The following is a 27,615-nucleotide window of genomic DNA, read 5'->3' as shown; positions in this document are numbered from 1 at the left end:
TGGAGTAACGTGGATGGAATGTAGCGGCAAACTGGATGGCCTGTCATATTCATAAAGTGCTGATTAATAAATTAAATAATAGATTAAATAAATAGATCATTTAATAAATTAAATAATAGATTCATCTAAATTAAATAATAGATTAAATAAATAGATTATTTAATAAATTAAATAATAGATTAAATAATAATATAAAATTATATAAAATTAATAATAGATCCCTGTGGGAGTCACAGGGCTCCAGTACCGATCGACCTCCATCCACCTCCAGCAGTGTAGACGAGGACAGATGACACGCAGATCTCAAATGTGTGGATGTCATGATGCCGGACAGGAGAACAAATGTGATTGATGACACCATTAAGGGCTGTGGGTTTGAATGACGGACGGACCATGTCAAACAAGAACCAGTGTAATAGGACATACTGAGATTCAAAAGTTGCATCAGGAAAATAGAATCCTTGAGGGTTTTAGCTGCCTGTAAATTCAAAATAAGCCAGTATGCTGATAGAGCTGTTAAAAAAAAAAAAAGGCTGCGCCCAAATGAGTTAATCAGTTGAAAACCTAATGACCGCACAAAATCCTGCACACGCATTTTTAGAGCAGTTTTATTTATAATTGCCCAAAATTGGAAGCAGCCAAGATGTCCTTCACGAGGTGAATGGATAAATGGTGGTACATCATATGACGGGATATTATTTGATAATAAAAAGAAATGAGCTATCAAACCGTGAAAAGACAGAGGAACTTAAGTAAATACTTAGTGAAAGGAGCCAGTCTGAAAAGGCGACATACTGTATGATTCCAACTACATGACATTCTGGAAAAGACAAACTAGTAGATACAGTAAAATGATCAGTGGTCAGCAGAGTTTATGGGGAGAGAGGGAGGCATGAATATGTGGAACACAGGGACTTTCAGGGCAGTGAAAATACTCTGTATGATACTATAATGATGGATGCGTGACATTATGCATTTGTCAAAACCCGTAGAATGTATGACACAAAGAGTGAGCCCTACTGTGATCTGTGGACTTGGTTAATAACATATCAACATTGATTCATCAGTTATAACAAATGCAAGATGTTCTAACACTGAAGCAAGATGTTCGTACTAGGAGACGCTGTAGGTGGGATGGGAGGATGGGGGAGGAGATATATGGGAAGTCTCTGCACAATCTACTCAATTTTTCTGTAAACCTAAAACTGCTCTAAAAAATACAGCCTATTAATTAAAAAAAAAAAAACAAGACTGTATAGGTAGAGCTATGGAATCCAGAACAAATGGATTCAAGGCCCCTCCTGGTTCCCCCCATCTGTAGGGACCAGATGCCCGGTGGGAGCATCTGGTCTGAAAAGAGTCACACCTGGAGCCTGGCCAGAGGAGGGATGGGACGCCTGGGGAAGAGGTGAAGGGACCAGGGATGTGTGTCCTAAAGAGGTGTGAACATAATCTTCGCTTTCTGCAGTCTTGGTGCTGGTGGCTGGTGTCTTTGAGGAGCGCTCCTGGCATCTCTTCAGTCAGTTCATCACACCCTGAGCAGACATACTCTTGAAAATTGGTGACAGCCCTTCCAGCTATTTTCATGTGATAACAGGAGGTGGAAGAGGCAGGAGCTTGTGTCTGGGAGGTATTTAGCAGAGTGGTGAGAGAGCTGGCTTAGAGCCAAGCTGTCTGGAATCCTGGATCCTGTCTGGATCCTGGCCCTGCCTCCCCTGATCTTGGGGCCTTGGGCAAGTTTCTTAACCCCTCCCTGCTCATCTGCAAAATGGAGTACCTTCCTCACGGGATTGTTATAAGGATGAAATGAGGGAATACATTAAATGATGTCTAGAACCGTGCTCGCACTCACTAGACATCAGCGGTTTTATTCACTGCAATGTGGTCTGGAGGGCAGAACTAGCGCCGCTGGGTCAAGGGAAGCCAGCCTTAAGGGCACTTTCTCACTCTTCTGTTTTAGCCTCTGCGCTCTTGCTGTTCTCTGTGCTTACCGTGTTCCCGACCTGGAATGCCTTTGGCCCTTTCCACCTGGCAAAGTCTGACTGCTCTAGGGAGGCAAAGCTTAAACACCCACCTTCTTTCGAGAGCTCACTCTGCCTTCCTTATGCAGTTATCGGCCCTCTTTCCTGCTCCCACACCCTTTTGGAAAGTATTGATACTTGGGTTAAAACATAGTTGTTCACTTGTCTGCTTCCCGGCTTCGCAGGGATTTAGTCATCAGTGTGTCCCTGCCGCTAGCCCGGTGTCTGATAATCACTGGTTATGGAATGAAAAGGGAATTTCCCCTTCCCCCAGTAATAAAAGGATACAGTAGGAAACTGGATGCCGAAGACATGCTGAGCTCCCCGATATGAGATGTACTTCAGTAGAGATGGGTGATTCTCACTGAGGGAATCATGGGTTGCATGAAAGTGTAGTCTTTCTCTGAGTGGTACCACAGAGCGCCGGCATCAGAATTGCTTACGGCCCGCAGACAGGGATTTTTTTTTTGTGATGTCCTATGAGACAGTTTTCATATAAAAGAAAGATTGGTTTGAAACAATTCCGTTCAACTACCTTTTAAAAAATAAATTTTGATTAAGTAAGGTTGAAACCCTTGTTTTTCTTTGAGCTTTCAATTTTAGCTAACATAACTTACTATTTTGTTTATAAATCGATCAAACTTTAACAAGTATTTTCAAGAGAGTCTTTGGTGAATGACTGGTTTTATTAAAAAGTTTCCCTATACTCCCTTCAACATTTTAAACTGCATTTGTAGATTTTATATTTTCCCTGTCCCTTTAAAGTACTTTATTATCAAAGGTTACTAAGGTTATACTAAGAGACTCAGAAACCAACCTGATTAAGCTTCCACCAGCCAAGATGGGCCCCTTGATGGTCAGTAGGGATGAGACTGCAGCGGGCTGGAGCACATCATTCACAGTAACACTAAAAAAAAAAAAAAGGAATGACCCAAACCAACTTTGTTGCCTTTAGGGGATACTACGGAACTGTCTCATTATCTTGAAGGCTGGTAAATCAAGAGAAAGAATCAAGCGTTGATCCTGCCTTTCCCATGAGATCCGTCTCTTCCGGTCATCAAACATTGATGAAGGGGAGTTTCTCTTTATAGATGTGACCCAGCTAATACCTGTAGCAAGAATGAAGGGCTCCTACCCCTGGGTAGTCCCTGAGGAATCAATGCCAGGCAGTCATCATGAATGGCTGCTAATGTCACAAAAATAGAGACACCAAACAATATGAGCCTCCTGATGGGAACACACACCTCCACCTGTCATGTAGCTCTATAGGAAAAAAAATTGAACCTAAATCTGGTCAAGACTCTAGATGCAACTGCCAACTTTCCAGTCTGCAGAAGGGGTAAAGGAAAATGTTAAACTAAACCACAAGGATACAAGGAGTGATTCTCAGACTCTGGAAAACTTTACTGGACAAAACGAGTCTGTTTCTTCCACAGAAATTTTCAGCAAAAATAAATAAATAAATAAAGGAGAAAGAGAGATAGAGAGATGGGGGGCGGGCAGGAGACCTATAAATTACAGGAAACTTAAAACTCACCTCTATCCATTTCAATGTATGACTTTTTCAGATTCTGTTCCAGTCTTTTACTCTGTGTGTGTGTGTGTGTGTCACGTGTGTACATGTGTGTAAAAGATGACTGGGCAAATGTGAATGCTGACAGGTATCTGACGACATTAAGAAAGTAAAGCAATTTTATTAGGTGTGATAGTGGTATTGTTGTTAGGTTAAAAAGTGCTTTTTTGTTTTTGAAGATAAATGACAACATTTACAAGTTAAATTATATGATGCTTGATATTTGCTTCAAATAATTGGGGTGTGTATGTGGTGAGGGGAGCTTGGTGGGTGGGAATATAGAAGAAATGGGATTGGCCATGAACGGAGAACTGTTGAGGCTGGGTTTATTATACTTTGGTCTCTCTTTTTGTATATACTCGAAAGTTACCAAAATAGAAGTTTTTAAAAAAATGACTTTGTCTAACAACCAAGATCTCCCAATATTAGGCAGTTCCTGTAAAATATATAAACTCATAGATGTTCCTAAGATTTTAATTTCAAATCACAACTCTAAATTATACTACATATTTTAAATTGGAACCATGAGACGAATTATCGTAGGCAGTAAAAAATAATTAAAACACCAAATACGTGCAGGTTTTTCTGAGTACAGATTATTACTATTAGGACTTGGTTTCTCAAACATGTCTGTGCTTAATTCTTGGGCTGCAAAGATGCTTATGTACCAAGGAGACATGCCGTCCCATACAGGTGTGGCATTACCATCCCAAGTAGTTGTTGGGTTTGCTTTCTCATCTGGTTGAGGATTCTTAATGACCAATGAGACCCTCAGGCAAGATGCCAACTATACCCTGGCCCAGGGAACACGGGGGTGGGGTGGGATGGTGGGGTGCGCATCCCCAGTGCTCTTGGGAGTTGCTATGGCAACGTCCTCTAAAGGAGGGCTTCTGGCAGCCAGGGCTGTGGGTCAAAGTCCTGTCTTTCCGTAATTTTTCTATTCCTGGAAGATTGTAATTTCCACTAAAAGAATAACTAATGACCTTCATTGCTTCAGTTGGTTTTGCATTTCTTTGGTTTTTAAAAGATACTTAAATGGCTTCCTGGCTAGCTCAGAAGACCTTTAGACTTGAGGGAACTTTCTCTCCTAGGGTTTTGCCTGACTCTGCCAAGAAGGCTATTCTAATGAAACATACTAATCTAACAGTTGCAGATTCCCTCCAATGCAGTGGGAGTCACACTGTGAGTTACAACTCACTTGTGGAGTCACTTTAGTGAGCCAGAGTCAGCATTTAAAAATATAGTGGAATTGGAGGAAGGTATCAGAAGGCATCACACATTTGTAAGGATAAATATTATTTTTGAAACTTCGGTTTCATTTGTTTGTATTTAGAGGTAAATGGGTTTCTTATGGCGGATCACTATCAAAAATTTTGAAAACTGCCACTTCAGTGTGAGGTGGGGAAAACAGAGAGGCTGGCACACAGACAAGCGCAATAGTTAACCATAAACTGACAGTGAGGAGGTAAGCCAAAAAGAAAATAAACACCAAAAAACAACTCGGGTTAAAACAAACATAAGAGCTCAAAAATAGAGCAAGTGTTAGACCCATAGTGGAAGAACCAGTTATTGTTACTGAAGATGTGGATGTTGGCATCGTGGGTTGTCTTTTAGGTCTGCTCCTTCCTCTGCATATATTGTGCACCGTTTATTCCTTTTTGGTAGCACAGTGCCTGGCGCAGGGTAGGCCCCCATAAATAAATGTTTATTGAATGTAAACACTAGTAATTAGACCGCCTGTTTCGGAGGATCCGGCGGGAGAGGACCCTGGGGTCTGGGAATCTGTATTTTAACAAGCTTTCAAGGCAGCCAAGCTGCTGGCAGTTGCAGACCAATATTAAAGAAGCACTGACCTATTCTGCCCACTCTGGCCCAGGTCACACGCACAGGTAACATTACAACCAGACATGGAAACTGGGTTGTCCACATTTTGGGAGAGGTTTTTTTTTTTTTTTGGCGATACGCGGGCCTCTCACTGTTGTGGCCTCTCCCGTTGCGGAGCACAGGCTACAGACGCACAGGCTCAGCGGCCACGGCTCACGGGCCCAGCCGCTCCGCGGCATGTGGGATCTTCCCAGACCAGGGCACGAACCCGTGTCCCCTGCATCGGCAGGCGTACTCTCAACCACTGCGCCACCAGGGAAGCCCCTGGGAGAGGTTTTACCCACAACTTCACCAGCATCTCACGTTGACCATTTCTCATCAAGCACATTGCATAACCTTCTAGCAGACGTCCTGGCCTCCGTGCTTCCTCCCTACGCCACCTCATCCTCTCTGCTGCCCCCAGGCCTTTTCCTAAACCACTCATCATTTCATTTACCTACTCTATAACTTTGGCTTTCTCTCTGTTGTCAGTAGTGACGACTGAACTCCCTACATATCCTTCAGGGCTTGCCATAGTCTGCCCCCAGCCTGGCACCTCAATTTCTTCTCTCTGCCAGTCTCCCAACTCTCTTGTTGTTTATCCCTCTGCTTCCGCAGGGGCCATCCCAGACCACTTGCACGCCCCAGGCACACCTCACCCTTGCCTGGCTCTTATCTTCCGCTCATGCTGTGTCCTCCAATTGGAACAGCTTCTGTTTTCCTCTGAATTGCATCCATCCTCCCAGACCAAATTCAATGCCACTTTTTATAAATCTTCCCTGATTTGGAGCTAATCATTTCTCCTCCTTTGTTTCTCTTTGCTCTTTGCTCGTGTCTTGCTATAGCACCGAGACTCATTGCCTTGGACTTTTGTTAGTGCAGCTTGTGTTCATCTCTCTGATGAGGAAGTAAGTTCCTAGAAGGCAGTATTCATGCGTTCTTTGCTTCTTTATACATCCCACACTGCCTTACAGCTAGTATTAAATGACATTTCTGTTAAATTGATTTTTCTGAGTTATGATTACACCAAAGTCAATATTAATTGGTAGCTTAGCCAACTAACTTCCGTAGAATGGGCTTCAGCCTCTATATGAAGGCTCAGAGCTCCTTGTGACTTCCTTGCCATTGCATTCCTTTATAAACCCCATCAAAAACAAAACAAGACAAAAAGTACTGTAGGGTCTGTGTGCTGTTCGTGATAAAGAATTCTTTGTTTTCCTCTGGAGGCGAGGTGGGCAGATAGACAAAAGGGCAGTGATCTTAGAAAGGGCTAGCAAATTGGATCCCTAATAACTGCTGTTTTTAAGAGATTGGTGGGGTGGGGGGGTAGGATTTAAAGAAGTGGATGTGGCATAAGAGAAAACCGTAAGACAGAGGACAGCAAGTAAAGGGCATCTACTCCAGCTTCTCTTGTGCTGCTGCTCTGCCTTTTTAATTTTAGCCCATCATGATTCTGCTCCAGGTCAGTTCTGTTCCATCTGTTAGCAGAGTGATATTTGGGCCATACCCAAAATAGCAAATCTTCTGCCCAGATTGGAGGTTAGAGCAGAAAGCCTGGCACAGAAGTCCACATGGCTCCAGTGCTCTTACTTCCCTGACTTTGATGCTACTAAGTAGCTTTCATGTGGTCACGTTGAGGGTGCTTTTGACAAGTGAAATCATTATTGAATGTATTTTTTGTTTCTGTGGCAGAAAGTAAACCTAGTTTTTAAAAAAAGGTACAGTCCTCAAGTTGAAATAATGATTTGTCTGTTTTTGCTGTGATAGGTTCCTTGCACTGACTCCATGGAGAGTGTATCACCTGATTTCTGTCATGATCCTTGGACGTGTTATTATGCAAATAATAAAGGATATGGTTTTGTCTAGAACAAGAGGTAAGAAAACTCAACATTCATTTTTATGGTATTTAATTTTCTAGACCCTGAATGTTTGACCTTTGTATAGGCAGATTAACTGAGCAGTCTTTGAAATGGAGCAAAATAACAGATTGTATAGGGAACGGGTACGGTTTAGGGTACAGTTTAGGGTACGACAACGGTTTAGGGTTAGCGTACGTGTTAGGGTACGGGTTAGTGTTAGTGTACGGGTTAGGATTAGGGGACGGGTTAGGGTAAGGCTTCAGGTAAGGGTTAGGGTTAGGCTTAGGGTTAGGCTTAGGGAACAGGTACGGTTTAGGGTACAGGTTAGGGTACGACAACGGTTTAGGGTTAGCGTACGTGTTAGGGTACAGGTTAGTGTTAGTGTACGGGTTAGGGTTAGGGTACGGGTTAGGGTAAAGCTTCAGGTAAGGGTTAGGGTTAGGCTTAGGGAACGGGTACGGTTTAGGGTACAGGTTAGGGTATGGCACTGACTTTTCTATTTTGAATGTTTGTTAAATATTATTTTTAAATTTATTAAATTTATTTACTATTTATTATTTATTTAACTGACGTTGTCCATAGTCATAGCTACTGCTGCTGGGCAAAAGGTTTGTGTGTGTTGGTTTCTCTTTTGGCTCTAAGTGCCGTTATTTTAAATACCATTTTGGTATTCAAGTAGGCTGCAGTGAGGATAACAGTTAAATATTTATTACATCCCACGTGATGAAACTGGGCCATCGGAAAATGGGCTAGTTTATATAAATTTTTTCTCTGCCTCTGTGGAGAAAAACAATAAGTTCAGGGCTTAGAAACAAGTAACGGTTAAATTCATTTTTAAAAATGAATTGAAAAATAAATTCGTTTTCAACACCAAATTTTTCAAAAAATTCAAGTGAGAACTTGAATTATTTAAAAAAATGTACTTCAGGTTTTCTGAGTAATATAACTGTATCATTAATCTGAGCCAGGCTTTTCCATACTTGGAGGAGTTTCCTTCTACCAGGGTTTGAGCTAGTTTTTGTAGATAGACAAAAATCCCTGCTTGGAATAATTGAGCCCCATGAAATTAAATGAAATAAGATTGATTTGATCAAAAATAGCTAAGAGGGGGTTACAGGGAAGCGGTTGATTCCACTAAAAGTAGCCCCAGATGGAGGGATGATTTTGGTAGGGCTCCATATAGGTGGACGCACGTAAGAACTGTCCAGGGCCCGAGCCCTGGCGGGGATACTGAGGCTGCTTGTGGGAGGCACCCTTTCCTCCCTAACACTGACCCTGGGACCAGGGCTATAGGCTGTTACGGATGTACCATCGTCTGTTATGGGTGTACCATCAGAGTGTTCTATGGTGCGCTTTAAATCTGGTTTATATTTTAAGTCTTTATGGTTCTTAAACTAACTCATGTGTAAGCCATTTAGAAAGATTGTTCTACGTGGGTGTGTTTCAAGGTTTGAAGGTGTTCCCTCCATTCACTGTTCTGGGAAGGTGAACAGGTGGGTTTTGTCTGGACATTGCTTTTCTTGAATCTGTAGGTTTAGTTCATATTCCTGTACACATTCTTCCTTCTCTCCCTCCCCTCCTCCTCCCACCCACCTCTTTCCTGTTTCAGAGAACAGACACCTAACTCTCTGCCTTCTAACCCTAACAGGCACCTGGCCTGCTACTTTCTGTTTACGCCAGATGTGTTAATTCTGCCTAGAGGTGGGACATCTCCGAGCTGTAGGGCTTTGTGCTGGGGTTGGTGAGATCAACGCATGGCGATACCTGTGTTTCTGCCTTGATTCATAACTGATAAGAGGAGAACCTGTTTCTCTCAAATAGACTTGGTAACATTTTCACCCTCTAGGAGCTCCCTCAGAGGAATCTTAGAAGAAATAGCCACTTAACCTATTTTACCTGCAGTCATTCTAGCTCAGTAGGGCAAGGGACCTCACAAAGCAAGCTGAGCATCTCGATGTTTTCAGTGGTGTACAAATTTGGTCCCAGTCTGGGCACAAGTTTTAAGGAACGGAAAAATGGGGGGGGGGGGAAGGATGAAGTGGAAAGACGTCGTGACTGTCCTTCTCTGACTCTCATGAGGACCATTCCCTGCATTGCCTCACCAGCTTGACGTTCTTGCAAACATGCAACTTTCATATTAAGTTGCAGGAAAGCTCTCCACTGCAAAGATTCAGTCCTTTAAAAAATTCGGGTGGTAGGGTGGGAAAAATACCAGTCTTCTAGAGCTAGTCGGCTCCACTTCTCAGCTGTGGAGAGGCCCCGTCAAAGACCGCATTGGTTTCCTGTGGCTGCAGTGACAAATTACCACAAGCCTGGTGCCTCAATACAACAGAAGTGTCTTCTCTTACAGTCCATAATCAGTATCACGGGGCCGAAACGAAGGTGTGGGCAGGGCCACGCTCCCGGATTCCTTGAGCATCCCAGCTTCTGCCGGTTGCTGGTATCCTTGGCTTCTAGGGCATCTCTCCAGTCTGTGCCTCCTTCTCTGCCTGTGTCAAGCCTCCCTCTGCCTTCCTCTTGCAAGGACACTTGTGATTCCATTTGGGCCTCACCTGGATAATCCAGGGCAGTGTCCCCATTTCATAGCCCATAACTTCGTCACGTTTGGTAAATCCCATTTTCCATATAAAGTAACATGTTGCAGGTTTCGGGGATTAAGACCCGATACCTTTGGGGGCCGTTATTCAGCCTCCTACATAATCCGAACCTCTTTATCCTGTGAAATGGCAAATCCTCCTTATACCGCAGGGTTGTCTAAGGGTCAGACAAGAGCGTGAAACAAAAGCACCTCAGTCAGTAACGGGCCCCTCTCTCCAGCTCCGACCCGCGACCGGAACAGCATGGGTCTGTTCACCCATCAGTCGGCCCATGTTGAGCGCCTTCCTCTCACCAGGGCCTCTCTGCCCGAGTCCACCTCTCACGCTCCAGCCTGTAGGGCAGGCGTTTGTCACAGGCCAATCTTTCTGTCCAGGTTCTCACCGGGGGACATTGCTCTGAATGCAGTGTTTCTACTGCATGAGGAAACAAGGAGAAGCAGGACTCCTGGCCGCGCTCTCCCAGCGCTCCCAGTCTGTGGCCGAGGCCGCGCTGGAGCCTGCGTCGTCCTCTGCAGTCGAGTCTTTTAGGACAAAGGCCCATTGAGCCCCATGCGTGGTCGGCAGAGCCTGGCTTTGCAGGCCCTTCAGCCCAGGGCCCTGCAGTGATGACCTGGTCTCTGGGAGGCGCAGAATCGGCTTCAAGTTGGATCCAGATGCGGGGATGGTAGCTCCATGGCTTCATCCAGAACCGCCGGGCTCTCATGAGCTACCCTGGCCCTACAGCAGGAGCAGTGAGGAAAGGACCCCCAGGTCATCTGGCCCCTCGCCTCTCCGCCAGCTTCCCCGCCTCCCACAGCATTTTTGGATGAAGGGATTAAGACTCTCTTGTTAAGATTTAATTGTACCTTTCCTCTCCCTCCATCATATCTTTAATACCGTCTTAGGTACTTAATACGAAATAGGTGAGCAGAAGTGTGGCGACACCTTCTTGGGACTTAATCGTTGCGAAACCCAGGGACCCCGTGTCTCTGGTTTCTGAGTCACCAGTGTGGACGCCCTCGGCTGTGACGGATTTCTCTCTCACGGCCTCGCTGTTGTGCGCTTGACTGTGTGCTCCCCAGAATTAACCCCTTCCTCTGGGCTCTGGGGATGCTTCTGTGGTGTGGGAAACTCCTCCTGCGGCCTTCAGTTTTTCTCGACCCCCTTCTCCTTCTGTCTCTTTGCCAAAGAACCAGTAATTTCCACACCCCGCTGTCTTTGAGATGCTCTTCAACGACTGTGCTGGGCAGTGGAGGAGGGCTCAGCAGGTTCCTGCACGCCACCTGTGGAGGCATCGCCAACTGCTGTCCCTTTATGCCTCTCCTCCTGCCAAATCTACACTATCCATTTGATGCCGCCTTCCGGTCGCAGTTGAACGTGGACCCACCTGCATTCGTGGCCTGTGAACTGTAGGCCTTTGTGCCCACGCCATGCTCTGTCATTCCCGCTTGTGCCCTGATGGCTTGTGTGAAACCTGGCTTCGGTCCCCGAGACCATCCCTGCGCCTTTGACCTTAGCCTTCACAAGTTCTGTCTCCAGCCCCTGCAAGGCTGGCAGTCAGTCCTCGGTGCTTCCTCCTGTCTGGCCCCACCCCGGCCCCTCACTCCCATTGCACCAGCTCTGTGACCCCAGTTCAAGCGCGCCCCTGCTCAGCCTCTTACACTGCACCGTCCTCAGCCCTGTGCTGCCCCGCCCTGGTCTACATTCAGCTCTTGAGGCGCTGCTGTCCTCACCGTTCTAACGTCCTCGCCCCCTTAGCCAGCAACTGTACTCATGTTTCCAATGCTTTTGTTATAATTAACACAATATTATTCAGATTTCAGGTGTACCACATAGTGACTCAGTATTTTATACATTGTGAAGTGATCACTGCAGAAAGACCAGTTACCATCTGTCACCATATAAAGTTGTTACAATATTATTAATTAGATTCTGTATGTATGCATTACATCCTCATGACGTATTTATTTGATAGCTGGGAGTTCGTACCTCTTAATCCCCTTCACCTGTTTTTGTCTATCTCCCCACCCCCTCCCCTCTGGCAACTATCAGTTTGTTCTCTGTATCTATGAGTCTGTTTCTGTTTTGTTCCTTCACTTGCTTTTTTAGATTCCACATATAAGTGAAATCATACAGTATTTGTTTTTCTCTGTCTGACTTATTTCACTTAGCCTAATACCCTCAGGTCCACCCATGTTGCCACAGATGACAAGATTTCATTCTTTTTTTATGGCCGAATAGTATTTCATTGTAATATATGTGTACACTGCATCTTCTCTGTCTGTTCATCTAGGCAGAAAGCAAAAGCAGGTCACTTGCACAGTTCTAATAATCTGATAAAAGGATGCAAGCAGTTTGGAGAAACTTTTTCCTGTGGCTGAATTTTAAGAAGAATTTATCACACGCATCTTTACTAGGGGACGCTGAAGAACAAAAGGGACAACATCTTTGGCATCTGTTCGATGGAAAAAGCAGAAACCACCTCTTGGCCGTTTCTTTTCTTGAACTTCATTAAAGCTGGTAGCGGGGAGTATAGTGTCAAGGCAGAGTCCAGGGAAGAAAGTCATTGGAGAATTAAGAAAGCAGATGGGATCTAGGTGTATGTGTGTGTGTATATATAAACGTTGATTTCCTTTGAGCATAGATATAAGCTCAAAACACCTAAAGAATGAATAGATAAAAATCTCCTTTCTCAAATAGCAGTTGTTTCAGTTCTCCTTTGTCAGTACCATTTCAGAGTTCCCCTCAAATACCACCTCTGTTATTGCCGCTTTCTTGACCAGCCACATTTTCTCTCCTCCCTGAACTCCCACGGCTTATGTTTCTTGTAGAGTTCCTACACCACCTACGTCGGTTCAGATTTGCTTGAGTGCGGGTTCGGTCTGCCCCATTGGACGGTACAGTCCCTGAGGCAGGACCATGTGTTATATGGTGCTCCGTCTTCCATGCTTCCTATCCAAGTGTTTTGCATATAGTAGAATCTCAATGGATATTTGTGGACAACTTGCCTGAATGAGTTATGGTAGCAGAAGTATACGCTGTATGAACTGATCGTTTCTAGAGTTTTTTAAGATCCAAGCGGTCCATTTTAAACAGCTCAGAATATTTCTAAGTTGAGAAATGCCTCAAGAGGAAAATACCTCCATTAACATTTCACATTTACTTCTCCTATTGCAGGTGCACAGTTGTGGAGAAGCTTCAGTGAAAGGTAGGGAACATCCTTTTCATGTTATGGCTAACGGAGGGCAGGTGGGAGAGGTGACCAGGCCGCCAAGATGCATCTCTGAAACCATAGTTTAGTGACAGGATTGATCATAGTAATCTGCAAGAGTGGGAACATAAAGAAAAATACAGTCGAAGTGAGGGCGAGGATAAAATCAGGACTCGTTCTAGGAAATGGTTCATGTCTTGCTGTAATATTGGGCCGTGTGCATGCGTAAGAGTCGTAATGTGTGAGGATGGGGGCGGGGGAAGATGGGGGTGTTTTCCTTGGGGATTTCCTCTCAGACCTCATTTTGGAGCCTGAGCAGCATGCTGTAGTGGGGGAAGAGAAGGGCAGCCCCAAGTCCCGGAACTCTGCAGGAACATTCCCGAAGGCCGGGCTCCGAGAACCCTGGGGTGAGGAGACGAAGAGTAGGGGTGAGAGGCTTGTAGGTGGGAGGGTGCAGCAAACGTCCGCAGGGCTCTGGGCTCCTTGTGCGGCCACAGGCAAATGAGTCCCCTTTTCATTTGCCATCCCCCATCCTGAAGTAAAGGCTCTCTTCTCACCTGGAAGAGAAAAGAGGTGGGGCAGGTGACGAGAGGATCAGAATTCACATCACCAGCTGTGCATATGAGAAGTGGAAAAGTGAAGAAAATGTAAGGGTCAGTATTCCAGTAAAGTGAAATTTTGTAGTTATTTATTTGTTTAAATTCTGCCTTAAGAATACCCTTGTATGACTGAAAGAGGGATGGTTCGGCGCTCGACTAACATCAAAGTGGGCAACATGCGGTGAAGGCTCACAAAGGAAACAAAGTAATGTCTTTAAAAATCCATGAAAAAAACCATAACCTGGTATATAATGTACTCTTTTTTTTAAATACATTTATTTATTTTGTTTATTTATTTTTGGCTGCGTTGGGTCTTCGCTGCCGTGCGTGGTCTTTCTCTAGTTGCGGCGAGCGGGGGCTACTCTTCGTTCCGGTGCGCAGGCTTCTCATTGTGGTGGCTTCTCGTTGCAGAGCACGGGCTCTAGGCACGTGGGCTTCAGCAGTTGTGGCACACGGGCTCAGTAGTTGTGGTGCACGGGCTTAGTTGCTCCGCGGCCTGTGGGATCTTCCCGGACCAGGGCTCGAACCCGTGTCCCCTGCATTGGTAGGCGGATTCTTTACTACTGCGCCACCAGGGAAGCCCCTATAATGTGCTCTTAGAGGCTGTGCTCATGAAAATAATGCTTACTTCAGGTGTAAAGGCTAATTTTATGAGCAGTCTACTTCTGCGTGCTTGTTCCTTCATTTTGGAGCCCCGATTTTCATGGGCAGAATGTAAACTTGCCAAAGACTCAGCAGAGGGAGATATTGGCTATAAGAAGGGAAACCTGATCCTCTAGGCACAGACCCACCCCTGGCCTGGCAGGCCAGCTCCTGGCTTCCGTCCTGCCCCTGCAGACACACTGGGCCTCCTTGGATAAGTGACTTAAGCTTTCTCTGCAGGTGTTTCCCCATTTGTCAGGTGAAGAAATTGAGCATGCTCCCTAATTCTGGTTGGAGGAAGAAGATCTGACCAAGTGAGTTAGTGTAATTTCAAAGAAATTTCAAAAGCTCTTCGAAGCAATACTCATTCAGATTTACTGATACTCAGTTTGACCTGCCAAGGGCTTTGCTGAAGCCCTCGCTGTCCACAGCCCTTCTGAAGTAGTCATAAGTTGCCTGGGAGAATTCCCACTGTGCACTTCCTCTTAACATAGAAATTATTGGGATGTTTGATAAGGATCTGGAAAAAATATTAGCTATTAGTGAGCACAGCAGGACCAAGGCTCTCACTTTGCCAGTGTTGGGTTTGGTCAGGGAGTGAGTAGCTCCTTACAATGCGGCTTTTTTAAGATTTATAATATTCCACTCGTTTGGGGAGCTGCCTACGTGCCCCCAGAGAAGCCATGATCATGGAAATAGCCTTTTCTTAGGGAGGGTCTCATTTACTTCAGGATCACCCAGATGGATATTCAGATGCAGCTAGTTTTCCATCCTGGTCCCAACCCTGCAGCTAGTGATCTTGCCAAGTTCACTTATCTCTTGGCCTCAGTTTTCTTATCTGCTGAATGAAGAGGTGAGAGAGAATCATCTTGAATATCTCTTCCAGCCCTAAAAAGTCTATGATGTGATTTGAGGGGATTAGTGTTCCTTTCATACTGTTATCCATTTACCTTGTTGTTTGGCCAGTGCCTCTTTCAAAGTGATTTAATTCACACTAGAAAGGATGCTTCCCCAATTTTTTTCGCTGCACTTTCCATTGTGTAATTTCATTCTGATTTCTGTTGTTCACGCTGGAGATGTGAAATTAAAATATGTTTTCCTCTGATTTCTTTGACGATGATTTGGTTTGTTATTTACAGTGACTCTTGGCATCTGGTACTTGCTAGTGCCGTGTTTTTAACATTGAAAAATTCAAAACCGCCTTATTTGAAGAATAAAATACGGTGCTGGATAGGAGGGTCTTTGCAGGCAGAAGGAGGTGCTGTTTTGCTCATGTGAGGCAGGTGGGATTAGGATCTTTCCACTTACAAGGTCTCAGGTGCTGAGCTCAGAAATCTCGCCCTCATTTGGCGGTAGTTAGAAATCAACATTTCTAAATCCTAAAAATGATAAAATATGAACTCAACTACAGTACCTTGCCAAGTGGGTAAACCCTAGGCGTACAGCAAAAGAATTAACATCAGTGCAAACACTTTCCACCTTAGGAAACTAGATGCTTCTTCTTTTCTAATATACGGAAATTCTCCTTAATTACTGGTGGGAATGCAAAATGGTACAGCCACTTTAGAAGACAGTTTGGTGGTTTCTTACAAAACCAAATATATTCTTATCATACAGTCTGGCAGTCATACTCTTTGGTATTGACTCAAAGGAATGAAAACTTGGGTCTACACAAAAAAACAACACACAGATGTTTATAGCAGCTGTATTCATAATGCCGAAACTTGGAAGCCACCAAGATGTCCTTCAGTCAGTGAATGGATAACTAAACTGTGGTACATCCAGACAATAGGATATTAATCAGCATGAAAAAGAAATGAGCTATCAAGCCATGAAAAGACACGGAGAAACCTTAATCATATTACTAAGCAAAAGAAGCCAGTCTGAAAAGGCTGCATACGATATGATTCTAACTATAAGACATTCTGAAAAGGCAAAATTATGGAAACTGTAACAAGATCAGTGGTTGCCAGGGGCTCTCGAGGATGGGAGGCACGAATAGGCAGAGAACAGAGGATTTTTCGAGCAGTGAAAATAGTCTGTATGTTACTATAATCGTAGATACAGGTCATTACACTTTTGTCCAGACCCATAGAATGTACAATGCCAAGTGTGACCCCTAATGTAAACTCTGGATTTGGGGTGATTATGACGTGTCAGTGTAGGTTCATCAGTTGTAACAAATGCAGCGCTCTGGGGGGGAACACGGATTAGGGAGGAGGCTGTGTGTGTATGGGGGCAGAGGGTATATGAGAAATCTCTGTGCCCTCTGTTTGATTTTGCTGGGAACCTAAAACTGCTTTAAAATAATAAAATCTATTTTTAAAAATCTAAAAAAGGAAAAAAAGAGATGAGCATTTCTCCCCCTCTTCCTCCTCCCCACCCCCCATCACAGCCTGCACAGCTGGGGGTGCAGGTCTGTCAGCCAGGCTTAATTGTTCCTCTTCCCAGCATTGCGCTAGTGGTTTGCGCTCAGGCTCAGAATGAACCAGGCCTTTTCTCTGTAGGGCTTGTTTAAGGGCCATGAAATTCACTGTTCGAAAGGTGGATGAAATCATGGACCACTCTGCCTTCATTATGCCATTGTAGACCTTTTCCGTGAAAGAGGAGCTCCTTGAAAAGGGAACTCTGGGAACTGTTGGCAGGAATGTAAATTGGTGCAGCCGCTATGGAAAACAGTATAGAGGTTGCTCAAAAAACTAAAAATAAAACATTCAGATGGTCCAGGAATTCCACTCCTGGGTCTAGATCCAAAGGGAATGAAATCACTGTCCTGAAGAGATGTCTGCACACACCTCCCCCATATTCACTGCAGCACTGTTCACAATAGCCAAGACACGGAAACAACTCAGCGTCCGCCAGTGGATGAATTGGTAAAGAATATTGGTATATATACACAATGGAATGTTACTCAGCCATTCAAAAAAGAAGGAAATTCTACAACATGGATGAACCTGGAAGGCGTATGTTAAGTGAAATAAGTCAGACAGAGAAAGACAAATACTGTGTGATCTCCCTTTTATGTGGAATCTAAAAAAGTTGCTCATAAAGAAACAGCAGATTGGTAGTTGCCAGGGCTGGGGGTGCAAGTGAGGAGGTGTTGGTCAAAGGGCACCAACCTCCAGTTATAAGATGGATGGGTTCTGGGAAACTAAAGTGCAGCATAGTGACTCTAGCTAACAATACCATATTGTGTACTTTAAAGTTGCTAAGACAGGAGATCCGAAATGTTCTCACCACCACAATGACAAAACGGTAGTGATGTGAGGTGAAGGATGTGTAAACTATCCAGTGTGGTAATCATTTCACAATATGCACGTCTATCAGATCATCATACTGCACACCTTAAACTTACACAAGGCTATGTGTCAATTATATCTCAGTAAACACTGGAAAGGAAAGTAATTTTTTCCTCCCTATAATCCTAATGGCTTATTTCACAGACTCTGGGAAAAGTTGCTTTTGTCAGCTAAGCTTAAAGCATTTCCTCCAAAATTTAGCAGGAAGATGGTGATGTCTGTGTACAAGAAGGGTATTCACAAGTATAACGTGTTATACCGAACTAGTAAATAACAGTAAAGCCAGCATCAAATTTCTGATGTCTTCAACAATAAAAATTGGATCATTTTTAATCAGATGCCATTCACATATCAGTTTTTGTATGTGGAAAGTTCATCTTGTGCAAATGTGATTCTCAGTGTGTGAGTCCTAAGAAGGGCCGCTGCTTGACCTTTCTCTTTACTAAACGGTAAGCCCCAACTCTGCAATATGAACAGGATTTATACGGAGCAGTCTGTCAACTGAACCAAATTAACATCTTCTATGGCTCCTTCCTAGTCTTGGGATGAAACCTGACCCGGGGTATCATGGCTCTTAATTCTCGTGTGACTGTGGCCGCTGACTGAATAATAGCCTCTGTTAACAAAGGAGAAATTGTGCCCATTACATTTAAAAACAAAAAATTGGTTTCAGTTTGGCCTGGTTTTTCTAAGGAAGTATAAATTAGAAGAAAGTACTTTTACTTAACGTATATATCGATCATTCAAAATTTCTTTCCCTAATTCTTTAATAGTTTTGTACATTATAGTCCAGATGAAGGAGCTCTTCTCGTCGTAAATTCTGTTTTACTGTTCAGTGTCAATTTACAGAAAATACACTTCTTTCATCAACACTACAGGTTTTGGAAATTATGGCTGAGAACTCTGGGATTTAATAACAGACATCGCCAGAATCCCGATGCCTCAGACGGTGTCTTTCACAGGAAGTGGGGAGTGGCTTTCCGAGAATGTAACAGGCGCATCAGATCTACTCTGCCTTACCTTGAGCTGACTCTTGGGGTGGGCACAGCAGAGAATTAACAGACGCAGTCTTTCTAGAGCCAGCAGGAGTCAGCAGGAGTTATGGGCTTTTTGCCTGCAGCTTGGTCCAATCCTGGGACGACTCCTCTGAGCTCTCTCGCTCTCTCTCTCACCTGCTCTTAAGAGAAGCAGTTCTGTGGCCCTACTTGGTGAGATGAAATGCCCTTTTGTCTTGTCAGCTTCCAGATAATTGCCAAAGTGTTCTAACCGTTTCTATTTTTTTCTGGAGAAAAGGAGCCAGGAATTGTTGGTTGTAAAGCCCAGCCCCCAGCTTGCCCCAGCTCCTAGGCCCAGAACCAATCGGAGCATGTAGGTAAGAGCCGTCTAATTAATTAAATCCTTGAGCGCAGCACCATGCTTCCGGTAAAAGTGAGAAGTCATCTAGCGTTTGCTAACTTGTCTCCTCTGAGGAATAGGATTTAGTGTGACCACTGCGTATTCTGTATTTATGAATCGTCATCACTCATCAGAATTCCACAGACAGGATGAATCACCAAGTCAAAAGCATTAAGTAGTCACATGGCAGCTTAAAAAGTTTTCTTTCTTTCTTTGCTATTAGGCACAGCAGTAAATCCGACTCACGCATCGAAACTACTAGATTCTACAGTTTTAGTCTTTTCTAAAGTGTCTAAAGTCACCTTGTAACTTGTATTTTGGAACCTTTCTAAGAAGGCATACCATTTGCAAGCTTTATTTTTTAACTTCAGCCAGAACTGCGGTTAGGGAGCCACATCTCCGTGACTTTTAAAAGAAAGTCTTGCTATGAAGGATACATTTGATTGGATTAAATGAAAAATTCTTTTCCTCGGAAAAAAAAAATTCCCTTAAATTCAGAAGATGCTGGATTTTAACACAAGCATATCTGGGCTTGGGGAGTCTTTGGCTGGAGATGCCTGGGCCAGCCTGGGGGCAAAGCACCACTTTGAAAGTCTCTACCCTGCCAACATAAAAATCCGAATAGGCCTTTTATTCCTTTTTTCAAAAATAATAATTGAGCACAATTCTGTAGTCATATATCGCACAATGGAGAGCTGAAGCCCTTTTATTCCTCTCTCTCCGGAAAGAACGGACCCATTCAGCAACTGAGAGATGGTGAGCTCTTAGGCAGCGCGGCTGCGATGTGGCTTAGAATTCTTCACCCAGATTCCAATCTGTTGTGTTCATTTTTAAAAGTTGTACTTTGACAATCAGACCAGTTGAAGACAAGTGCGGAACAAAGGACTACAAGCCGTTTTGAAAGCTGTTTGAGGCCGAAGGGGACAATTCTGCTTCTTATCTCTTCACCATCAGTGGGGTCTCTACATAAAAAGTGTTGACTTCCTAAAAATGCCTCATGCTAGAACTTTAAGGGCTGTTGTTTCCTCTCAGGAGCCCCTCAAGCTAAAAGCCCTCCCTGAAACCGACGGGCATCTTCACAACAGCAACTGATCTATTTCTTAGGCATTAAAAATAAAATGAAACAGGAAGTACAAATTATTGTGTATAAAATAAATAAGCTACAAGGATATATTGTACAACGCAGGGAATATAGCCAATATTTTCTAATAACTATAAGTGGAGTATAACTTTAAAACACTGTGAATCACTATGTTGTACCCCCGTAACTTATATAATATTGTACATCGACTATACCTCAAGAAAATAAAGAAAGAAGATGAAACAGGAAGTACATTTCATAGCCCACTGGCTTCATTGACAAGGGAGACAAATTGTTAGACCTGTTCCTGGCTGTACATTCATTTCATGAGTAATGTGTTCTCCTTATATTCAGGCAGATTTACCAAGTCAAGACGTGGGCAGGAAACCAGAGTCAGGCTCTCAGTGAGTCTGGGAGCAGCAGCCCCTGACTTAATACTCAGGGCTCCTAAGTAAAATGCACTCAATATTATATTTTATTATAGTTTATAATTTTCGGCTTTGATAATTTGGGACATTTCTTAAAGTTAATGTAATTCCATAATCTGATTCAATAACGAGTCCAGTCAGCTTTTCTCCCCCATTATTTTAGCTCTGTTTCATCTTTTCTTAATTAAAGATGTGTGTACGTCACTGTTTTCTATGGCTTCACCATGGCTGTCTACAGCCACTTCATAAGAAACAAAAATTCCAGCTTTGATCATTTAATCTGTGTTTTCAGATTCTCTTAGGCTCCTTGCTTATTAGGTTTGATTGGGTACTGGATCCTGCATTATTAAGGATTTGAGAATGTAGTTCACTTATAAATATATCAAGTAATTAAGCTAGACTAATTGTTACCTAGTAGCATTCTTGCTTCAATAAACTTAAGTTACCAAGAAGGAAGAATGGTTAGTAGTTAATATTTCTCTTAACTTTCCCTGGCCTATGCTGTGATAATTTGAACATAAATTAAGACTTCACAGGTATTTGAAACTTTTTGTCCTCTGTCCGTCTGTCTTTCTGTCTCTTTCTCTTTCTCTTTGTCTCTCTCTATTGTTCCTAAACAATATTTATAGTCATATTTGCCTAATAGCATTTAAAACATAACTTTTTTCTTGATTCTAAAAGTAATACATGCTAATTTAGAAAACTGAAAATATAGGGAACTTATTATAAAAAAGAACACTCAAGCCTTATAAACCCATCACCCAGAAATTAAACTCACTTTCGATTTTATTTTTTCCAGTCTTTTTGTAAAATTATATCTGATTTTGTTCATTCATCGTTTCAAGAAATATTTATTGCGTGCCTTTATGGCCAGTACTTCTAGGCATTAGTAGAATTAAACAAAAAGCAACAGCTCTGTCCTCCTGGAGGTCACATTGTAGTGAGTGAGCCAGAAAATAAGTTACTACAATATATAATGTTAGATGGTGAACGACGTTTAAGGGAAACTGAAGCAGGAGAGGGGATCAGGGAGTGTGAGGGTGGGAGGTGAGGGTCAAGTTGTATTAAAGTGCTCAGGAAAGCCCTCACTGAAGAAGAGTTTTGAGCTAAGACTTGAAGGAGGTGAAGTTGTGAATCATGTCTGGTTGAAGAGTTTCTAGTCAGAGGGAACAGCAAGTGCAAAGGCCCTGGGGCACAGTGATTTTTGTTTTATACTAGTAAGTTTTTTTTTAATGCAACTGTAGTAACTAGAATAAATGGAGTATTATGTAGCTAATTAAGATCGTATTGTGAAAGTATGAAAATGGGATATGAGATATGAAACTGTATCATTTGTAAAAAAATTGTAGATTTAAAGCATTGCAGGGAGGTATAATGCACAGTACCTTACAGTTATGTGTTGAACATGTCTGGTAGCTCTTGCGAAGGGAAGACAGGTGGTTTTTGTTTTCTTGATTTTGTTTATCTTTGTTAATACATTTTACTTCTATAATGGACATGCATAGCCTTTAACATGAGGAGAGACGAAAGATACTCAGTGAAAGGAGAGAGCATCCCAGCAGTCAGGGTGAGGCCTGGGACTCTGGACATGGGAGATGACACACCGCTTCAGGTATTCAGTTCACGTAAGGGCTCCGGCTCCTGAGCTGCTGACCGGAAATGGGGCTCTGGTTACGCAGATGGCACGGCCCGGGCCTTGGAAACAGGTCAGGGTCGAAGTGCAGAGAAGCAGCAGGGCTCAGAGGAGGGGCGGGAGCCTCAGGAATGCGTCAGAGGCATTACAAGGGGGCCCTGACCAGCCCAAGTGTCACTTGATACTGAGCTTCATAGGATTGGGGCAAAGAAAAAGGACTAATGTATTATTGAGTAATACATTAAAGTGATGAATTTCCAAGGTTAGGTGGTGTTCGAGGGGTGGGATAAAAGTTCCTAAACCCTTCCTTTCTGAGGCTCAGTGACAGGTACAGGTGAAGGGCCTGCGTGCATATCCTCATGATTTAGACACCCCCAGAAAGCTTATCTAAGTAAAATTTGGAAACTCGTTGTATCCTCCAGAGTGAGATTTATGTCTCTATCCTTATACTCCAAACTATAGTCTTTGGGCAATTCAAACAAGAATGAACCTGGGATGACAGTGTGTTCTCTTGTGAACACCCCATCCCTGGGTTCTGTAGGTCAGCCAGCCAGTCTTGTCTATCAGTTGTCAGTTGTCCATCGGTCAGCTGTCAGTCTATCCAACCTACCTACCTACACGTGTTCCTCAATTATCTTCTAATGATCGTATTTTATATATTGAAGAATATATGTAACATACACAGAAGTTGTAGTCATTATAATAAAACAGATAATCATGAACCTTCTCCCAAACAGGGTTGACGGTCCTGCATCTCCCTTACCTCCTCCTGCTGCCTTCCCAGGCTAAAAGCAAGCACAGTCCTGATATTTGTGTTCTTTGTTCCTTTGCTTTAAAAAAAATATGTGTGTGTGTTTGTATACACATATAAATATATGTATTTATATAAATATATAAATATATGTGTATAAATATGTGTATATGTGTATATATGTATATAAATATGTGTATGTATATATGTATATAAATATGTGTATGTATACATATATATTTAAATTACATATACATGTATTCCCAAATAAAAATTTCACTTTTGAGGTCTATTAAAAATGGTTCCATATTTATGTAGTCTTCTGGAACTAATATCTTACCATTAAACTTTTACAAAAAGATAAATCCACGTTGCTGTGTATAGCTGCAGTTCCTTCTTTTTTGTTGCTGTATAGTATTCCATCATGTGACTATACCACAATTGATTTATATGCTGTCTTTGCATTGGACTTAGGGACATTTTTTACCAGACTGTCCACTGCTTCTGTGAGTTTCTGAGTTTACAACAATCACAAAAAGGGAAAAGGCAAATGCCTAACCCATAAAGTGAATGGTTTTCTAAGCCAGAATGCTGTATATTTGAAAGCCTGTGTAAAGACTGCATCGACACTTGGGCTCTGACAGCTGGAACGATGTCCTTGCACGCTTGGCAGTGTTCTAGGGCTGGCCGCCACTAGAGGGTGTGGGAGAGCTGGCCATCCGCCTGTTGGAGAGGCTGAGGATAACACGCCTGCTGTTGAAGCCTAGCTGCGTGGCACCAGTGAGTTTAGTACTTGCACGTTTCAGCAGGACAGAAACATCAGTGTCGCTTCAGTTACAATAAGAAGACCCAATTACAGGTTACATCTCTGTCTGTACAGGTCTGTGCCAGGTTACACACACGTTTTAACGTAGGCGGGGTGAAAAAATGAACAAGGATGAAGAGTAGTGATAGGCTGCATCAAAGGAGCATAAGACAGACTGGGTGGGGAGGAAATTCACATACAAATGGCCCAAAACGATGACAGATGACTCTGCTTCTCAGTTTAGAAACAGGCTGATGTCCGAGGCCTCCAAGAACTCAGTAGTATTTTGAGCGTATCACCCTGTTTACTGCGTATTTCTATCCAGTGTCTCAAGAAATCTTCTGAATGTTCTTTATTACGTGCTCTCCAAAGTCTCCTTCCCTTGCTGGCCCCTGACTTAGTACTTTTCCCTCTCTTGGAAATGAATGGAAACCCATGGATTTTTCCCTCCCACAGAGCTCTAAATAACCTTGAATCAGGAATCCCAGAAAATGGCTTAATTTGCGGTTTCATGGAGAGAGAACTTCTTGTGAGTTGTTCACCCCAGGCCAGCAACTGACCTGTGAAATATTGAGGGCAAAGGTCCCTGCTTGTTAGAAACGTGTAGGAAAGAAAGGGCTACCAAAGTATGTCCTAGACCAAATAATCCCCCTACCACCCACCTAAAGATGTCTGCCTCCTGACGCCCAGCACCTGTGATTATATTCCTAACATGGCAAAAGGAACTTTGCAGATGTGACTAAGCTGAGGATCTTTACGGTGGGAGTTGATCCTGGATTATCCAGATGGGCCAGTGTAATTATAAGGGTCTTTGTGGGAGGGAGGCAGGCAGGCAGGCAGAGAGGAGAGAGGATGCGGATAGCTTTGAAGGTGGAGTGTGGCCCCATGAGCCAGGGACAGGCAGCCTCTAGAAGGTGGAAAAACCAAGGAAACAGATCTTCCCCCAGAGCTTCTAGAAAGCATGCAGCCCGGCGGACCCGTTTTAGATTCTCATCACCAGAACCGTAAAGTGATAAATCTGTGCGGTTTTAAGCCACTAATTTGATAATTCGTGTAGCAGCAATAGGAAACTCCCATAGTGTTCCTTATGATATGAAAGAACCGGCTTGGTTTGAAAATGTCGAGTGTGGGTTTACCAACTCACATGTCCACCCACTGAGGAAAGGCAGTTGGACCCCAGTATGTGGGAGAACTGCGTCCTGAAACGAGGGTTAGAGTGATGCCAGGCGAGGTGATGAAGCACCAGGAAAGGACAGGGAGCCCAGGGTGGCCTGGGGGAATATTCCCACTGGCACATTAGACAGCTTGAAAAGGAAACACGAGGTCAAGATGGTCCAAAAGAGTCCTGAAGACGCCGTACGTGGAAGCCAGGGGCAAATATTATTTCAAGGAGGAGGCTATTAACAGTTTCCAAGAGCAAATTGTATTAAAACATTTGTAGAGACCTCTGTAAATAGTTGTCCATGCTTTTGTTTATGTGCAGAGGAAGAGGAAGTCTTTGGGGGTAAAAATACGAATTCAGGGGCTTAAGGATGAGATGAGGGCTGAGAAAATGGAGGCAGGTCGTGTGAACCATGTATTAGAAAATATTAGCGGTGAATGAACGCAGAGAGATTAAACAGTGGCCAGGAAAAGCAGCAGCGTGTCTTTTGTTTTCGTTGTTTACATTTTTTTATTGTGTAAAATTTACCATGAGTGACATTTAGTACATTCCCAATGTCATGCAGCCATCACCACTGTCTAGTTCTAGAACAGTTTCGTCACCCTCAAAAGGAAACCCCATAATTACAATCTCCATAATCACTTCCCATGCTCCCCTCCCCCTAGCTCCTGGCAGCCACTAATCTGCTGCCTGTCTCTGTGGGCTTTCCCTATTCTGAATATTTCTTATAAATGGAATCATACAATATGCGGCCTTATTGTTCCTGGCTTCTTTCACTTAGCACGATGTCTTCAAGGTTCATCCATGTTGTAGCAAGTATCAGTTCCTCACTCCTTTTCGTGGCTGAATAATATTCCGTTATTTGGACGTACAGCATTTTACTTGACGGACATTTAGATTGTTTCCGCTTTTTTGGCTGTTGTGAGCAGTGAACAGCTTGGTCTTCTCCTGTGTGGTTTTGTTTTCGAGATAGAAGGGTGTGACTGTGTGGGAGAAGATGGGGACGCGGCAGGGCGGGACTGCTCTGGTCCATGCTGCCCGGTCGCTGGGTAGAACTTGCAGGGAGAGTCACTAGGGGGCAGGGTGATGTCCAGGGGAGAGGTGGACCTGGGCAGGTGATTCGCTTTGCTTTTCATCCCTCAATTTCCTCTGGAGAACTGCAGATGGTGTAATATAACTCAGCAAATGCTGGAATGCCTGCTGGGGAAGCTGGATTCTAGGCAGCCTCCCTGCCTCCGGCAGCGAGAGCACTGCTTCTGGAGGAGGAATCCAAGAATGTGCCCTTCACTTGTCATTTTAGTCATGTGTCCTTTAAAATTTTTTTTTGAAAGAGAAGGGACCGTACAGGAAGGAGGGGAATGGGAGGGTACCTTATGATTTAGAGGTACATCGTAAAAGGAGGGAAAAGGCCATTGTGTCGTATCCTTACTGGGGTAGATTGCATTACTCATGTGCCGTTTCAGTTTTTTTGAAGGCTATTCTTGCTTGTGCCTGTTTTTAATACCTGAACAACTGGGAGAGAGAATTTATAATCCTGCAGTCATTTGGCTTGTATTCTTAGAAAGTATTTTTAAACTCAACTTTCAGAGCCCTCCAACATCATTTAAAGCACAGGAAGTGCTTTCAGTATTCGTTTCTCCTAAAGTGCAAGTTTTAGATTTTGAATAGGATTTTTACTTCCACTGAAAACACATTTCAACATATCTTTTCCTTGGTGTTTGGGGTTTTCTTCAGGGGGAGGGGTCAGTTGTTAATCTTTATTAAAATGAGTGATATTTTCAATCATGACTCAGGAGTCATCTGCTCTGGAAAGAAAACTCACTGAGCTCCAAAGCTTATCAAGATAAACATCCCCACGTCAGACATGGATGTCTATTTTGAATAAATCACACTTCTAAATACTTTCTCTTTCCCCTGGGGCTAAGTTGGAATGAAATCATCTTCCTTTAAAGGGCTTTTAATGGCTGCACCATGCTTGGAATATGTAGTGAAACCTCAGTAATTGAGAGGATTTTTAAATGAAAAAGAAATTTGTATTTTTAAATTGAGAAATGGATCTGAAATTGACTTGGGGTCACAACAGGACGGTCCCAGTCGAAATCCTCAGTAAACTGGCCTAGGAAAGACTGCCCCTTCTGCACACTCTTGCCCAAATGGAGGTGTTCCGTGAATACATAGGCAATTAAGTTGGACCTCTTCTGCTTCCCTAATAGAAGGGGAGACGTGACCCTGGTTGGAGGAATTTGTTTATGCTCTTTGTGTAGGGCACATAGAATGTTCGAGATCGACTTATAAGTTTGTCTCTGTTCCTTGTTCTGTTGGAAAGTCCTGTTGGAAAGTCCTCCAACAGTGAAAGAAGAATACAAGGCTTACCATAAATGAATTTTCTCCTGCTGGTTAGAATATGAGATTGATAATTTACTCAATCAATTTTAGCTAGCTAAAATCCTAGAGAAAGCTTTTCAGCATTTACTTTCTACCTTCTTATTCTTCTGTCTTTGAAAACCAGAACAGTTTTGACCAGTAATAATCTCAGGATATGAAATTGTTGGAAAACTTGACATGATGATGCCGTATTTGTATGTATTCATACAGTCAGAGCTCAAGGGCGCTGGCAAACCTGCTGTTAACAGACCGGAATGTGTTATATACCTTTATTTTTTATGGAAGGGTTTCATTGTACACATTGAAAGGGGAACTTGGAAGAACCAGAGATA

General features: G+C 43.3%; 1 protein-coding gene across 1 annotated transcript in view; it reads left to right on the top strand.

The window, feature by feature from the left end:
• The window catches only part of RETREG1 (reticulophagy regulator 1), a 122,986-nt gene that overhangs the window by 25,726 nt on the left and 69,645 nt on the right, over nt 1-27,615 (top strand). Inside the window, exons 2-3 of the mRNA XM_079916361.1 lie at nt 7,225-7,331; nt 13,070-13,100. Coding sequence (XP_079772487.1) covers nt 7,225-7,331; nt 13,070-13,100 — 138 coding nt within the window. The remainder of the gene's footprint in view (nt 1-7,224; nt 7,332-13,069; nt 13,101-27,615) is intronic.

The sequence above is a fragment of the Stenella coeruleoalba genome (genome assembly GCF_951394435.1).
Source record: "Stenella coeruleoalba genome assembly, chromosome: 3".
Taxonomy (NCBI): Eukaryota; Metazoa; Chordata; class Mammalia; order Artiodactyla; family Delphinidae; genus Stenella; species Stenella coeruleoalba.
Note: the sequence above shows the minus strand (reverse complement) of the source record. Positions and strands in the feature narration are given on the sequence as shown.